General features: G+C 38.5%; 3 protein-coding genes across 3 annotated transcripts; 2 read left to right on the top strand and 1 right to left on the bottom strand.

The window, feature by feature from the left end:
• Window positions 1-565: 565 nt before the first annotated feature.
• Window positions 566-2,240, bottom strand: LOC113648421 (DNA-directed RNA polymerase II subunit RPB1-like). Its single transcript, XM_027155590.2, has 2 exons — window positions 1,730-2,240; window positions 566-1,013 (listed from the first exon to the last, which is right to left on the bottom strand). The coding sequence occupies exons 1-2, from the start codon at window positions 1,731-1,733 to the stop codon at window positions 601-603; spliced, it is 417 nt and encodes a 138-aa protein (XP_027011391.2). The 5' UTR covers window positions 1,734-2,240; the 3' UTR covers window positions 566-600.
• Window positions 2,241-3,214: 974 nt separating this feature from the next.
• On the top strand, window positions 3,215-4,138 carry LOC113648393 (putative gustatory receptor clone PTE03). Its single transcript, XM_027155552.1, has one exon. The coding sequence runs from the start codon at window positions 3,215-3,217 to the stop codon at window positions 4,136-4,138; it is 924 nt and encodes a 307-aa protein (XP_027011353.1).
• Window positions 4,139-12,637: 8,499 nt separating this feature from the next.
• Window positions 12,638-13,708, top strand: LOC113648420 (olfactory receptor 52K1-like). Its single transcript, XM_027155589.2, has one exon. It carries the CDS (start codon window positions 12,761-12,763, stop codon window positions 13,706-13,708), a length of 948 nt encoding a protein of 315 aa, XP_027011390.1. The 5' UTR covers window positions 12,638-12,760.
• The last annotated feature ends 942 nt before the right edge of the window (window positions 13,709-14,650 follow it).

Here is a 14,650-nt window from a genome sequence, read left to right as displayed (position 1 = left end):
GCACTGACAATGACCAAATTCTACCAAGGAAGGTAGAAAGGGCAAGATTTGATAGACAAGAGCTCCAGGTTGGGTAAGCAGGAGTATGAAAAAGGTACAATGTTTGTGCTGTCACACCAACTGTTGTTTACCATCAGACACACTCCACCCACCTTTGACTTCCCCCACACTTGTTCTGTCCATCCGGTAAACCGAGAAGAACTTGGCCGGTTGAATGGCATGGTCTGGTACGGGTTCAGCCATGTTTCAGAGAAGCAGAGGAGGTTGCAGTTGTGGGAAAATTTGGGTGTGTGCTCTTATTCTATGAACTATTACCACTATATGGGGGTAGGCCGGATGTTGTAATAGTGTTGAGCTATAATATTGTATATCGGCATTAGGTCGTGTACGAGTTATAGGGAGTATAAGAGCTATATGGACTATGATAATATAATATAATAATATATATATATATATATATATATATATATATATATATATATATATATATATATATATGTATAATTATGTATAATATTTCATTTCTATATATAGATATCTGAATAGATGACGCGTGAGGCAGAGATAAGGGGTGTAGTTGGTTTATTGAAGTCATAGAACTCAATAGGCAGAGCTAGGCCCAGGCACAGGAGACGTAGGAGAGTAGTCGGGAGATCCAGGAGGTGGGGAGGAGGAGGTTGAAGGAGAAGAAGGAGAGGCAGGGGGTTCCAGCGCAGAGCAGCAACGCTCAGGAACAGCATGAGGACAGCCATCGGTCTGGGTAGAGGAAGTGCGGGCCTGAGGCCTTCTCACAATGTAGGATGGTGTGAAGGGATGCTCGGGGAGGTTGGGAGAACTGAGTTGTTCCATGAACGTGATAAGTTCACGGGTTATATGGTCCAGCTGGTAGCGGCGGTAGCGGACCAGAAGTTCGGTGGGCACAGGTCTCGCATAAGGCATCATATAAGATCTCATATAACGGAGAGAAGGCCTCATAGGTCGGCCATCTGGACGATCTTGCTGACTCTGAGCATCTGTGACAAACAAGAAAAAGGGAACCTGTCCTTTAGGCGAGAACAGAGGAACTAAGGCTTAAAATTAGAATGCATGTGCAGGCCCAGTCTGGACAAACACGACAGACTGAGATCATAAGTCTAGCAAATTTACGGAGTCAGCATAAACAGATCTCCACATATATGCAAAACAACATTATAAAATGCAAAAGCTTAGCTTAAGGAATAATGCAATACGTTTACTAACCAGATAAAAAATCCTTACTTGTAAGTCAACTATGGCTAATATATAATCTATAATCCAGTTGATTTGGAACCGTATGTTACTGTAATCAAGGAACTCATATCCTAACATAATTGATCAAATACCGTCGAATGTCATAATCATATTAATCATATCATAAATCAGAACTCCTATATCATAGGGAGGGTAGGTGATTGCGGAATTGAGTATTATCACTGTGCTGATTAGTTATATCTTTATTATCTTTAGGTTAAATGGAGAGAAGTGATTAATTTAGTGTAGGGCGAATAGGTTATAGTTGATTGTCATGATAACCATACATAGTATAGGCGTACAATACAGATAATCATAGTACTAACACAGGTAATCATATAGTATAGGTTCACAATACAGGTAATCATCTTAACTACATATTTTATATAAAGGCGTATAATCAAGAAGAATCATATCATATCAAATCGTCATACATAAAAGCAGATAGGGGAAAACTCACCCATTGCAGCTGGAGAATTGGTGATTGATTGGGAGATTGGTGAGATTGGTCCTCAAGACGTGCGTTTCGTCTGGGTGATACGGGTGATACGTGACAGGGAGCAGGACAAGATGTTCTTGGGGGCACAGCCTTGACAATAGTTTTGTCAATGCAGCATATTTTTAATAATAATGCAGAAGTTCGGCGGGAGCAAAAACAGGCCAAACTTAATTTACGGTGAAAGGGCAGACTTGTTTTTCGGGGAAATGAAGCAGGGGGGCCACGGGCGATTCTGCAATTCTGTAGTGTCAGGAGAAGAGCCAGACAGGTCAGGTGGATAATGACGCACGAAGGTATGACGGCACCTAAGAGTGCCATGGTATATAGAAGGGATTTTCTGAAAGGGGGGGGACTTTTTGGGTGGAACGGGACACGCTGTTTGGGGTTTTTTTCTTTTCTTTGATACTTTGAACTTAGAAGTTTTTCCTCCTTGAGCTCAATGGAAGCAGGGGCCGATCAGCATCAATAAAGAGTTTTGCTCATTCTCATCCAGGTCTGGAAAGTTTTCTTATTATTCAAATTCAAATAGTACTAAGTATAAAGATTAAAATGTGATTAATTGATCAGTATTAAGTAGTAATAAATATTAAGTATCATAAAACTACTTATTTTACTTATTTTAGTATTAAGTGTGAAGTGTATTGACTATTATCTATTATTGATTATTAAGTGATTATTAATTTGGCTGTAATTCACCCCTGGCATATGTCCACTTGGAGGGTGGCTCTCCAAAAAAATTTCCGACACAGTCCCGAATGTACCTCTGGAAATTTACCCTGGACCTGAGGTCATTGAGCTTGTTCTCCAGAGACTGGACATTGGCTAACAGCATGGTAGGCAGGGGTGCACAGTGTGTGCATGCCCTGAGCCTAATACAGGTCCGAGCTCGTTCCCCACATGGCCTTTTCTTTGGTTATGCCCTTTGTTTCTCCTCAAGATTTTACTCAGCCAGTCTAGAAAAAAACTGTAAGTGAGTAGATTATAGATCAATAGAAATATGAGTATTACTGTCACACATGATAATGTCTTCCATGTAAAGAAAGCCAGGTTTACCAGTGCAGAAAATTAAAAACAAAAACAAAGCATGGTCAGAGCAGTCATGACAGAGGGCGAGCTCACCGGCAGCATCTTGGAAAAAAGATATTTAAGATGTGTTTGCTTTGATGCTTTTTTAAGACATTATTGACCAATAAAAACTTGTTTTTCTAGTTTACTATTGACATTAATTATAAACCACATTTATAATATCTGAAGGTCTGGAAATTAGCACGCATTTCCTTCTAGTAATGCTCAGCAAATCTCTAATGACTCTAATGACTAGTGTGTGGATGAGAGTATAAATATCCATGAAGTTGACTTCCTCATCACAGGGGAGGTTTATCTTTGTCTACACTCTGCTTTCTGAATGACTTCTGTAAAATCACATGGATTCATTTTCAGAAATTAATGGATTATTCTACCAATTTTACCAACACATATTTAACACTGGAGGGTCTTGTGGATTTAGAGCATTACAGATATGTTTACTTTATGTTTACTCTTACTGCATATATAATGATTATCTGTTTTAATACTGTTATCATTTCTGTCATATTTAGAAACAAACACTTACATGAGCCCATGTACATTTTCATTGCTGCTTTGCTTTGTAATGCTCTGTTTGGATCGACTGCTCTTTATCCCAAACTGCTCACTGATTTACTGTCTGAAAAACAAACAGTGTCTTATAAAGGGTGTTTATTTCAGGCATTTTGTCTGTACACCTATGCTGCATCAGAGTTCACTCTGTTATCAGTCATGGCCTATGACAGATATGTGTCTATTTGCAAACCATTGCATTATACAACTCTTGTAAAAATGTCCACAGTCAGAAAACTATTATTTTTGTCATGGTTTTTGCCTTCTTGTGAACTTGGTGTCGGTGCTATTCTATCATACCAACTTCAACTGTGTAAATTTAAATTAAACAGAATATACTGTGATAATTATTCAATTGTGAAATTAAGCTGTAAAGACACATCTCTTAATAACATATATGGACTCTGTATTTTTATTGTTGCTGTGTTTCCTTCACTGATCTTTATAATTTACTCTTATCTCCGTATACTTACTTTGTGTTTAAAAAATTCTAAAGATTTCAGAAGAAAAGCCTTACAGACCTGTTTACCACATCTGATCATTTTTATAAATTTTTCTGTTAACACGAGTTTTGAAGTTATAAATAACAGAGTTGAATCCAAACAGATTCCCCACATTATTGCCATGATACTGTCAGTTGAATATGTACTAATTCCTCCTTTGTTTAACCCTATAATATATGGAGTAAAACTACAAGAGATTAATAATAATATTAAGAAAATATTCAAATGACAAACAATAGCTCAAGTTTATTTTTAGGTCATTTCCGTACTTTTATTTGACATTTGAAACAGGATCAGAATGATTGTTAACTATATGTGATTGTCTTGGTCTGATATAATTATGATAAACAATATCTAATGGAAGCAGTAGAATTCCACTGTGCTGTAATGTGTATGTAACAAATAAAGGCTTCTTCCCCTAGTGATTATAATAATCTGTATTTTTAAGGGTCAGACCTGATTACGACACCAGCTCATAATAAACTAATAAACTATTTTCCCAACTCATATTTTAAAGAAATAATAGACTAGAATCAGAACAAATTTATTTTCTTGCTATTGTTGTCTCTAACTTGCTCATTAGGGAAACTTAATAAATAATTTAGATTCTAAGGTTTTATATTTACTGTCACTGTCCATTGTTAAAGACGCTATACAAATAAAATTTATTATATAATTAAAACATTTAAATAGTATAAGGGGATTTTTTTCATGAAAAATAATAAATAAATCTTTACATGTAGGTTTGTCTCTTTCTCGTTAGTGATGACATTACATCATAAAGCTAAAATGCCATTATGGTAAACATGAAATATTACATTATGTATTACATGTTTTATACTGAACATCATGTCAGGAGCATCGAGGCAGGCAAGTAATCCTCAAATCCTCATGTTCCTCCATAACATACCATCCCTGGGATTCTCCTCTAGGATATTCACAACCTTCTCTGCATACACACACACAGACAGACACACACACTGGAGCAGAGATGATTAAGGGCCTTGCTCAAGGATATATCACTGCCTGCTTGGCAGTGCTGAGGTTTAAAGCCTTGACTTTCTGGCTTGTGTGTACATTCTTCAAAATAGTACAGATAAATTATAATCACAGAAAGACATTTGTTGGCACATGCTCTTTCCTGACTCAGGAAAGTTGAGTGACTTCCGGCTTAGCTAAGCATGGAGTAGGTTGCATTGAGCATTATTACATTATTTTTAGGCACGATTTGCTCACATTTGGTAGCTTATAAGTTTTTCTAAACCTGTTTTGAACTAGAATTATTTTGATTTTCGGTGACTACAATGCCACCCAAGGTCAATAAAAGTGCAAGCGCCTCTCAGCCTCACCTGCAGCCTGTTGCCATTGCTGCATCCCCACCTCATGATAAAACCTCACCGTCGCTTGAGGCCACGCTGGCCAATGCCAATGTTACTACTCTACTACCCTTCGTGAAGAAATTCCAGCAATATTTAAAGCTGAACTTCATGCAGAGTTAGGTGACAACCTCTCCTCGATTAAATCTGAACTGCTAGCACTGAAAACCGATCTTTCCTCCAACATTTCCGCTATGCAGCAAAGCTATACCGGATTCAAAGACACCGTGTCAGAGATGGAGCAGTCCCTCTCCACTTGCACCGATGACATAGCCACTCTCCATGCTAAGGTGGAGTACATATCTGGAGAACTTGTTAAATTGGAGAGCAAATGTGATGATTTGGAATCTAGGTCATGCCGAAACAATGTTCGTATTGTCGGTGTGCTAGAGGATACTCCAATTAATTTATCTACAGAGTATGTGTCAAAACTCTTGATGGAGGCATTCACACTTGAGAAGGAACCGCTTGTGGATCATGCTCATCGGCCCCTGGCTCTCAAACCTAAGATGTGCAAACGTCCACGTGCGATAGTAGCAAGGCTCCACTATTATACAGACTGTGTGAATATCCTCAAGAAAGCCAGAGAGTTACAATGGATTAAACTACACAACATGACTATCTCTGTCTTTCCTGACTACACCGCTAAAACAGCACAAGCCTGCGCAGATTTTAATGAGGTTCTACGCCATCTACGGGACATCGAAGGAGTCCGGTTCAGCATCCTGCATCCAGCCAAGTTACGCATCACATACGAGGGAGTGCAGCACGAATTCACTTCACCAGCTGAAGCTTTTAGAAAATAGACTGATTATATGAGGGTTGCATATTGTTTATTTGCAAATTTGGTTGGCCCAACAGGACTTTGTTTTCGAGTGTAATTATAACTTTCTGTTTTAATTAACTCAGTTTTTACCATGCTACCAGTGAGTGTCGGGGGTTATTTCATTTTGTATACGTGCCTTAAAATTACACGCATGCCTTACAATTTTCTTTTTGTTTTGAAATGGCTCTGTAGGAGCTTTCTTTATAGGTTATATCTTTCTTTATAGGTTATAGCTATACAGTCATAAGCGTTTCTTTTTTTCTTGCTCCGCTTAGGAGCTTGCACTGCTGTCTCTGTCGTTTGGGGGAAATCTGCGGTGCGGGTGGGGGGAGGGTGGGAAGTGGTCATGGTCCAATGTTCTGTGAAGTCCATTTCATTTTTCATGTTTGTTCATATCTATGTCTGTTTCCTTTTGTCTGTGTGTCAGTGCATGTGTGTGCGCTTTTTTCCCTTTTCTTTTTATGGGGGTGGGAGGAATGACCTGTTTAAATGTGTAGCCTAATGTACATCCAGATTAAAGTCTGTTAGCTATGGCCAGCACTCAAGGTCAAAAGTGTGGTGATTCAACTGGTATTCGATTTTTGGAATGTGAAAGGCTTGAATAGCCCCATTATGCGGTCTAAAATATTTTCACACTTAAAGCACCTGAAGAGTGATGTAATATTTCTGGACAGGGACCATGTTAGACTCTGGTGTCCATGGGTGGGAAACGTGTTTAATTGCAAAGACAGAGGGGTGGCTATTCAGATCAATAAAAGAGTTCAGTTTACTCCTTCAAAGATATTGGCTGACAAGAACTGGAGATACCTAATAGTTGTTGGCACTCTTTGTAATAACACTGTATTGTTGGTCAATGTATATGCACCGAATTTTGATAATCCGGGTTTTACAGACAAGTTGTAGAGTATCCTCGCTTTCCTTGACACCCATCTTTTGATACTGGCTGGTGATCTGAATTGTGTTATTGACTTTGCCTTAGATCGTTCAAACCCTTGAACCCTGACCCAGTCTTCTATGTCCAAATCCATTTTGGATTTTATGAGTAAAAATGGGTTTGTAGACGCTTGGGGATTTTACAACCCTAGTGCCAGGACATATTCCTTTTACTCTCAGGTGCACCAGTCTTTTTCATGTATTGATTACTTTTTTATTGACAATTCCCTAATCCCTAAAGTCACAGCGTCTGATTATCATGCAATTGTTATTTCTGACCATGCACCACTTACTGTAGTTTTAATATCAAATTTGTGGGCCAGCCGCATTTTTCCTCACCCTGGAGGTTCAATTCTTTGTTGTTATCAGACGAGGCATTTAATGTTTTTACCTTGTACGCAATAGACAAATATATAGTCTTTAATAGGAGTGATGCTGTCTCATCTTCATTGTTGTGGGAGTCTCTTAAAGCGTATATGCGTGGACAAATTATTTCGTATTCTGTCCATTCCAATAAAGACCGCAAAGCTAAGCTTCAGGATCTGACTACAAACATTTATGATGGCATCCGAGCATCTCCTGTTGCGTTCCTACGCGATTTATTATGAGCATGGGGATAAATCTAGTAGGCTATTGGCCCACCAGTTAAAGCGCCAGGCTGCTTCCTGTTTGATACCTCAAATTAAAGACCAAGGCTGGCAAAATGGTTTCTAAGGAAATAAATAATGTATTTAAAACTTATTATTCATCTCTGTATAAGTCTGAATCTGTGGCTGATACATCTGATTTGGCTTCTTTTCCCAAAGATTTGGCAGTGCCTACCATTGACCCCACCATGGCTGAACAATTAGATGCACCCCTAACATTAGAAGAGGTTATGCATGCTATTAAAGCTATGCATAATGGTAAGGCACCAGGCCCAGACGGGTTCCCTGTTGAATTTTTCAAGAAATTTATAGACCATTTAGCTCCACTTCTTTTTGTATACAATGAATCAGTAGAACCCTCTCTGCTTAGCCAGATCAAGTCGGATTTTCAAAGGTGGGGTTCCCTCCCTTTGTCTCTAATTGGTTGTATTAACGCCATTAAAATGAACATTCTGCCTCGGCTACTTTTTCTGTTTCAGTGTGTCCCTGTATTTTTGGCCAAAAATTTTTTAAAAACACTTGACCAAATGTTTACCTCTTTTTGTGGGGAGGTAAAAGTCCCAGGGTGAGGAAATCGCTTTTGCAGAGATTTACGTTTAGTGGTGGTCTGACTTTACCTAATTTTTTGTTGTATTATTGGTCGGCTCACATTCACAAATTGACTTACTAGCTTCAATCACAAGAACTGCTATGGTGTAGGCTTGAGGACCAGTCCTGTATCTCCTCTTCTGTAAATGCTTTACTGACATCTTCCCTCCCAATTAACCGGTCTTTTTTCACAAAGAATCCTGTGGTTCAGTCCAGTATTAAAATCTGGTCACAATTCAGGCATAATTACAAGTTTGCTTCAGCCTCAACCACAATGCCAATAACGAAAAATCACTTATTTCCCCCTGGCCTGACTGATGCTGTCTATATACAGTGGGTAAACTGTGGCATTAAAAGTTTTAAAGACCTGTATAAAGATCACCTTTTCTCAAGTTTTTCCACTCTGTCCTCTGAAATGAATCTGCTCATTTATTTTGCTACTTTCAGGTTCGGCCGTCTCTCTTCCCTTCCCATCCTTCACTTTGGGAAGAGCTGCTGTCTCTTAAGCCCAACAAGAAATCTATTATATCAATAATATATAAACAGTTAATGGATTTAGACACCTATTCAACAGCTAAAATTCAGAGGTCTTGGACTAGACTTCTGGAGCCAGTATTCCATGATTCTCTCCAAAGTTCTTAGAATTCAGGTTCACATAGATCCCTTCTTAGCTGTATTTGGACTCCCGGTTAACTCTGTGTTAACTGACCCTGATCAGGCTGATATATTGACATTTATGTCACTTGTGGCTAGACGGTGCATTTTACTTCTCTGGAAAGCCTCTAAAGCACTTTCAGTTTCTGTGTGGCTCCAGAATGTGATGTCATTGCTTAAACTGGAAAAGATAAAGTTTTCATCCAGGGGTAACAAAAAATTTCTATTGCTGTTGCCCTGTCCATCCCATTATAGGCCAACGGGATTGTCTTCACATTTGAATGCAATATCCTAGCCTTATATAGTGGTTTGCATACACTTAATGGCTTTGTACACCATAGATAGACTGGTAGTGTTGTCACTGGGCAGAATAGTGATTGTTTTTAAACTGTCCTTTTGTTTTCTTGTTCAAAACCATTTCCAGCAGAACAATCTTCCTCATCTGATGGGAAAAGAATTTGCATATTTATAACTTTTTCTGCTATCCTATAGGAGAGAGGATTTCTGATATGAGAACATTTACATCCTGCATAAGAAGAACCCTCTCTAACTTCTCATTAATTTAGCCTTTTTCTCCCTGAGGGGGACATTGAGGCTGGTTCCCTCCTTATGAAGGAAAATAATGAAAACTCTCCAGCCATGATGAGGGCTCCTCACAAGCCTTTGATGTAAGGTCATATCCCAAACCTGCATCTTTTACTGGCAAAGAAACATCACAGGTTTCACAAATTTATTTCTATCCTCTACCCCTAAAAACTATGAACAGTAAGAACACAATGCTGGTCCTAGGCAGTTTATGCCACCATGTGCAATACACCTTACCAAAAATGTAATTCACCCATAAATTCAAAATTATAAAAAAAAAATTCACAACAGCAATCCAGGCAGGCTGCCAACAGAGATAAGCTTGTCTATAAAGTTAAATGGATCACATTCTGAATGAAGTGAAGTACTTAGTATGAAACTAAATGTGTGCATCTTCTTGCATGCAAAGTGGACATCAAAGTAGGACTGAACTCACACCATGCTCACCCTTAAGGGTACTAACCAGGGCAGGATTGTCACTGCTGGATTGTCTCAAAGAGTATCTCTGTCACCAAACCCAGAGGGTCAATCCCAGTACATATGAAATAAATAGCAGCATGGAGAGATTTTCCCAGTAAAATAGTGAGCAGGACATGAAACCTGAAACTGATCTTTTGAAACCCTTTGTACATAATGTACATCATCCATCACATGATTACAATCATACCTAACATCTCTCTCTCTCTCTCTCTCTCTCTCTCTCTCTCTCTCTCTCTCTCTCTCTCTCTCTCTCGATGCCACACCCAAGCTCCCAGTGTTCCGAGTTCCTAGCCTGATCGTCTCTTCTTACGGAGCTACTTCATCAATCCTGATGTTCTACCCCGGTTGGAGTCATGTACCCCGGTGGTCACCCTGCCACGGACTGACCTTCATGGTCAGCCAGTGTCTCATGGGATTGTTGTGGATGGAGCTGCCCAGAGACTGTCATGCCTTCTTTGAACCAATGTTGTGTCCATCTTCTACTTTAAGCCTCTGACACCAACGGTTCACATGAACAGGCAGCTCAGAACACAACCCAGGGGGGCACCAGTACTGAGTGTGAGAGAGGATGAGACATCTTTGCCCACTCGTACTGTTTGTAGTATGTTAGTCAGGAAGTTGGAGATCCATCAACATATAGTCACAGAACCTCCAACTAGAGGTGAGTATGGAGAGAATTATGGTGTTGAATACTGAACTGAACGCTGAAGAAGTGATGAAGTCTCTGACCAGTCTTTTGAAGATCTTCATCACTCCAGAGGTCAAGGCTACTGGGTGATAGGCATTGAGCCAGGTGGGCTGGGGTTTCTTTGAGACAGGAACTATGGTGGACTTATAGCTCATAGAGATTGCATACTGTTCTAGGAAGATGTTGAATATCTCAATGAACACTGGGGCTAACTTGTTAGCACAGGCTCTCAGGACCTGTCCTGGGATGCTGTCTAGTCCTGCTGCCTTGACATGTTTGACCAAACTCAGGTTTATTGGGTAGCTATGGTGGAAGCAAGACTTCTTCAGGGCACAAATACTAATGCTTAAAGGTTTGTAACTTAAGCAGTAGCAGTTTTATCGTAACTCGTTCACTGCACAATGTAAACAAATGAGTGATATATAGTTTTGTTTCTTATTTTGTTTTTATATTTTTTTCAGAGAATAAAGAAGACATAGAGCAGGAGTTGTCTAAAGGCAAACGACTCCGGGTAGCACCTCTTAAAAAAATATGGTCATCGCCACCACATACTACTTGTTACTCGCTAAAAGAGAGAGCGGAAGCTATTTCAGCTAAGTTATTTGTGCACGTGTGTATATTACAGAGTGATGGCAAATGTCATTGTCTAATAAATATTTTAAACACACTTTATATATATATATGTGTGTGTGTGTGTGTGTGTGTGTGTGTGTGTGTGTGTGTGTGTGTGTGTGTGTGTGTGTGTTTCTTTATTAAAAAGTGAATTGCAATTCTCTAGAAAATTGTCTTGGTCTTTATTTAACTATGAATTTGCACTAAGAAATGTGATGTGCAACAAATGGGTTTTGTTGTGGTCTTGCTGGGATTATACTAGCATCCAAAAGACAACATATGTTGACCAGCACACCAGCATCCCAGGCTGTTCGGCCCGCACACCAGCATCCCAGGCTGTTCGGCCCGCACACCAGCATCCCAGGCTGTTCGGCCCATACACCAGCAGCCAGCACCTAATGCTGGACCAGCATACCACCATCCCAAGCTGGTCCAAGCATGCAAAACATACCTTATGCTGGACCAGCAATGCTGTTTTTTTCAGGGAGATGAAAAGTCTTTTGTTGTTATAGAATCTTTTATGTCCATGTGGATGTTAAAGTCAGCCAAAATGAAAGTTCTCTCAAATTTGAGGGACAATAAGGACAAATTCAGACAAAAAGTCTTTATTTATCTTAGGAGGCCTATATACTGTAGCTATGGCAGTGGAGAAACATATAAAAATTAAAAGGTTACTAAAGCCTGTAACAGAAAATATGTTACAATTTCATAGTTAAGTGTCAAGAGTCATAAAGCTTCTATTGTCATATATATACACACAGTGACATGAGACATAAAGTGTATCTGTACAACCTGGTGTACAAAGTGTGAGACACAAGACAAGAAGACAGTGCAGGGAAAAAGACAGCACAAACAAATAAAAGACAATACACAAAATAGCGCTGACCAGTGTACTGTATGTACTAATGTACTACAAGAAGGTGTGAGGTGAAGTGTGTGTGTGTGTGTGTGTGTGTGTGTGTGTGTGTGTGTGTGTGTGTGTGTGTGTGTGTGTGTGTGTGTTTGTGTGTGTGTGTGTGTGTGTGTGAGGGGTGTATAGGGGTTAACAAGGCCCTTGAGTTAAATGTCTTTGTGATTTTCACAAAAGGTTTCTATTATAATTTTTTTTTTTTAGATTTTTTTCAAGGAGATCAAGTTTTCATCAGAGGTTTCTTTAACATTACTGAAAAAGTAAATAAAATAAAAATATTAAACAATAGAATAATACCCTTTAAAAATATTAGTTAGATATTATTAGTTAGTTAGTTCAAGAAAGTCCCCTGGTTCTTTCCTCTGTTATCTCAGAGGAGAAGTAAATAGAATTTTTTTTAAGAAAAAATTGAAGTTGTCACGTGCAGTGCCGAAAGGAGTGACGACAGGTGAGCTTGCAATATGTAATCAGATGCTGGAGAAATAAATACAGACTGTTTAGCATTTAGCTGTATTTTGACTTCCTGTAACCATCCACAGTTTTTGACTTCACATGGATTATTCTAATGTTACGTATTTAACTCTGGCAGGCCATGTGGAGCTGGAGAAATACAGATATGTTTATTTTGTAACGGTTCTCACAGTTTACCTGTTGATTATTTGTTTTAACGGTATTGTAATTTTTGTCATATTTGCAAACAAATGTCTCCATGAGCCCATGTACATTTTCATTGCTGCTTTTCTTTTTAATGCTCTCGTTGGATCGACGGCACTTTATCCTAAACTGCTCACTGATTTTTTGTCTGAAAGTCAAATTGTCTCCTATGAAGCATGTACATTTCAGTCATTTTTTATTTACACGTATGCTATATCAGAGTTCACCTTGTTATCAGCTATGGCCTATGACAGATTTGTGTCCATCTGTAAACCATTACAATATGCTACAATTATAAAAATGTCCACTGTCAGAAAACTCTTATTTTGCTGTTGGTGTGTGCCTTGCTTTGAAAATAGTATATCACTGACATTAACATTTCAAGTAAAGCTTTGTAGATACAGGTTAAATAGAATATACTGCAATAATTCCTCGGTTGTTAAATTAAGTTGCGGAGACGTGTCTGTAAGAAACTCATACACTTTTTTCATTTTTGTCATTGCTGTATTTCCACCAGTGATTTTTGTGATCTACTCATATATTCGAATACTTCATGTCTGTCTTCAGAGTTCAAAAGATTTCAGAAGAAAAGCTCTACAAACCTGCTTTCCACATCTATTTATATTCATCTGCTTTACAGTTACCTCGTGCTTTGAGGTTATTAATAACAGACTAGAATCAAATCAAATTCCACACATTTTCACTATGATCATGTCAGTGGAAAATCTGGTTATTCCTCCTCTCTTCAATCCCATAGTATATGGACTGAAAATGAAGAAAATTTTTAATGGTATTAAAGAACTGATTCAGAAAAATAAGACAAATGTGATTTTGAGCTTAAGATAAGTTACTATTCTATAGGTTTTGAAATACAGGAGGGTGGTGTTTGTCCTAATAATTATGATATCCTTATCAAGAATAATTAAAATTTATGTCTGTGTAAGATCTCGTTAGTATTTTGGATAATGGGTAACAATTTGGATTTTCTTTATTTATGTAATGTTTTGACTCATGGCTTTGGACTTAACAAATATTGTAAATGAAAAGTATTTGTTTACTTTTTACATTTTCTACAAAAATGAGTGTAATGCTACCTCTAAGAAACTGCAGTCCCCTAAATAACTGATTTAATCTTTGACGCCTCATTGTTTTCAGTATTTACTGTAATGTCCAGATGTGTCGACTGGATTCTTTTGTCTAACATTATGATCTACTTTCTGTACAGTCTAGTTTACACACAGAGACATATACACACAATAATACTAGTATTGTTTTCCTGTCTTCAAATAATGCTTTATGGCAAGAAGACGCAAAGCACCTTTTTCCTCAACTGTAAAACTTCAAATTTTCAAGTTTAATATTTAATCAAAATTCTTTTGCTTTTGGGTTTTTTCTTATAATTTTGCATGGTCAGATTTACTCAAACACTTGAAATGAACAGGCATATGACTCACAGCAATAGCTGCCACATATGCTTCAATGTAGAGGATGGCCCTCAAATAATTGTGTCTGCAGGAACTCTAGCGCTGTACGAGCAGGGCAGTGAATTAGATCCTGATGCCACTGATTACACAAAAGGCAAAAGTTCAATGTAGTCTCCACAGCCTCGTTTGGGAGACAGGAGTCTAGGAGCTGGTCCCCCTCAGGGGCCATATCAAAAGGTTCAAATTTTAGGGTTGTGCTAGAGAATCACAGGCTTCTTTGAGCAGAGCTATAATGGAAAATATACAGACACAATGGCATCAAGTCATGGCTTGTTTAAAAAGAAAGTCACAGATGACATTGTGA

Source organism: Tachysurus fulvidraco, chromosome 24, assembly GCF_022655615.1.
Source record: "Tachysurus fulvidraco isolate hzauxx_2018 chromosome 24, HZAU_PFXX_2.0, whole genome shotgun sequence".
Classification (NCBI taxonomy): Eukaryota; Metazoa; Chordata; class Actinopteri; order Siluriformes; family Bagridae; genus Tachysurus; species Tachysurus fulvidraco.
Note: the sequence above shows the minus strand (reverse complement) of the source record. Positions and strands in the feature narration are given on the sequence as shown.

Excerpts from the sequence above, each read along its gene's own strand:
- LOC113648393 (XM_027155552.1), top strand. The coding sequence starts at position 3,215 with ATGGATTATTCTACCAATTTTACCAACACATATTTAACACTGGAGGGT.
- LOC113648420 (XM_027155589.2), top strand. The coding sequence starts at position 12,761 with ATGGATTATTCTAATGTTACGTATTTAACTCTGGCAGGCCATGTGGAG.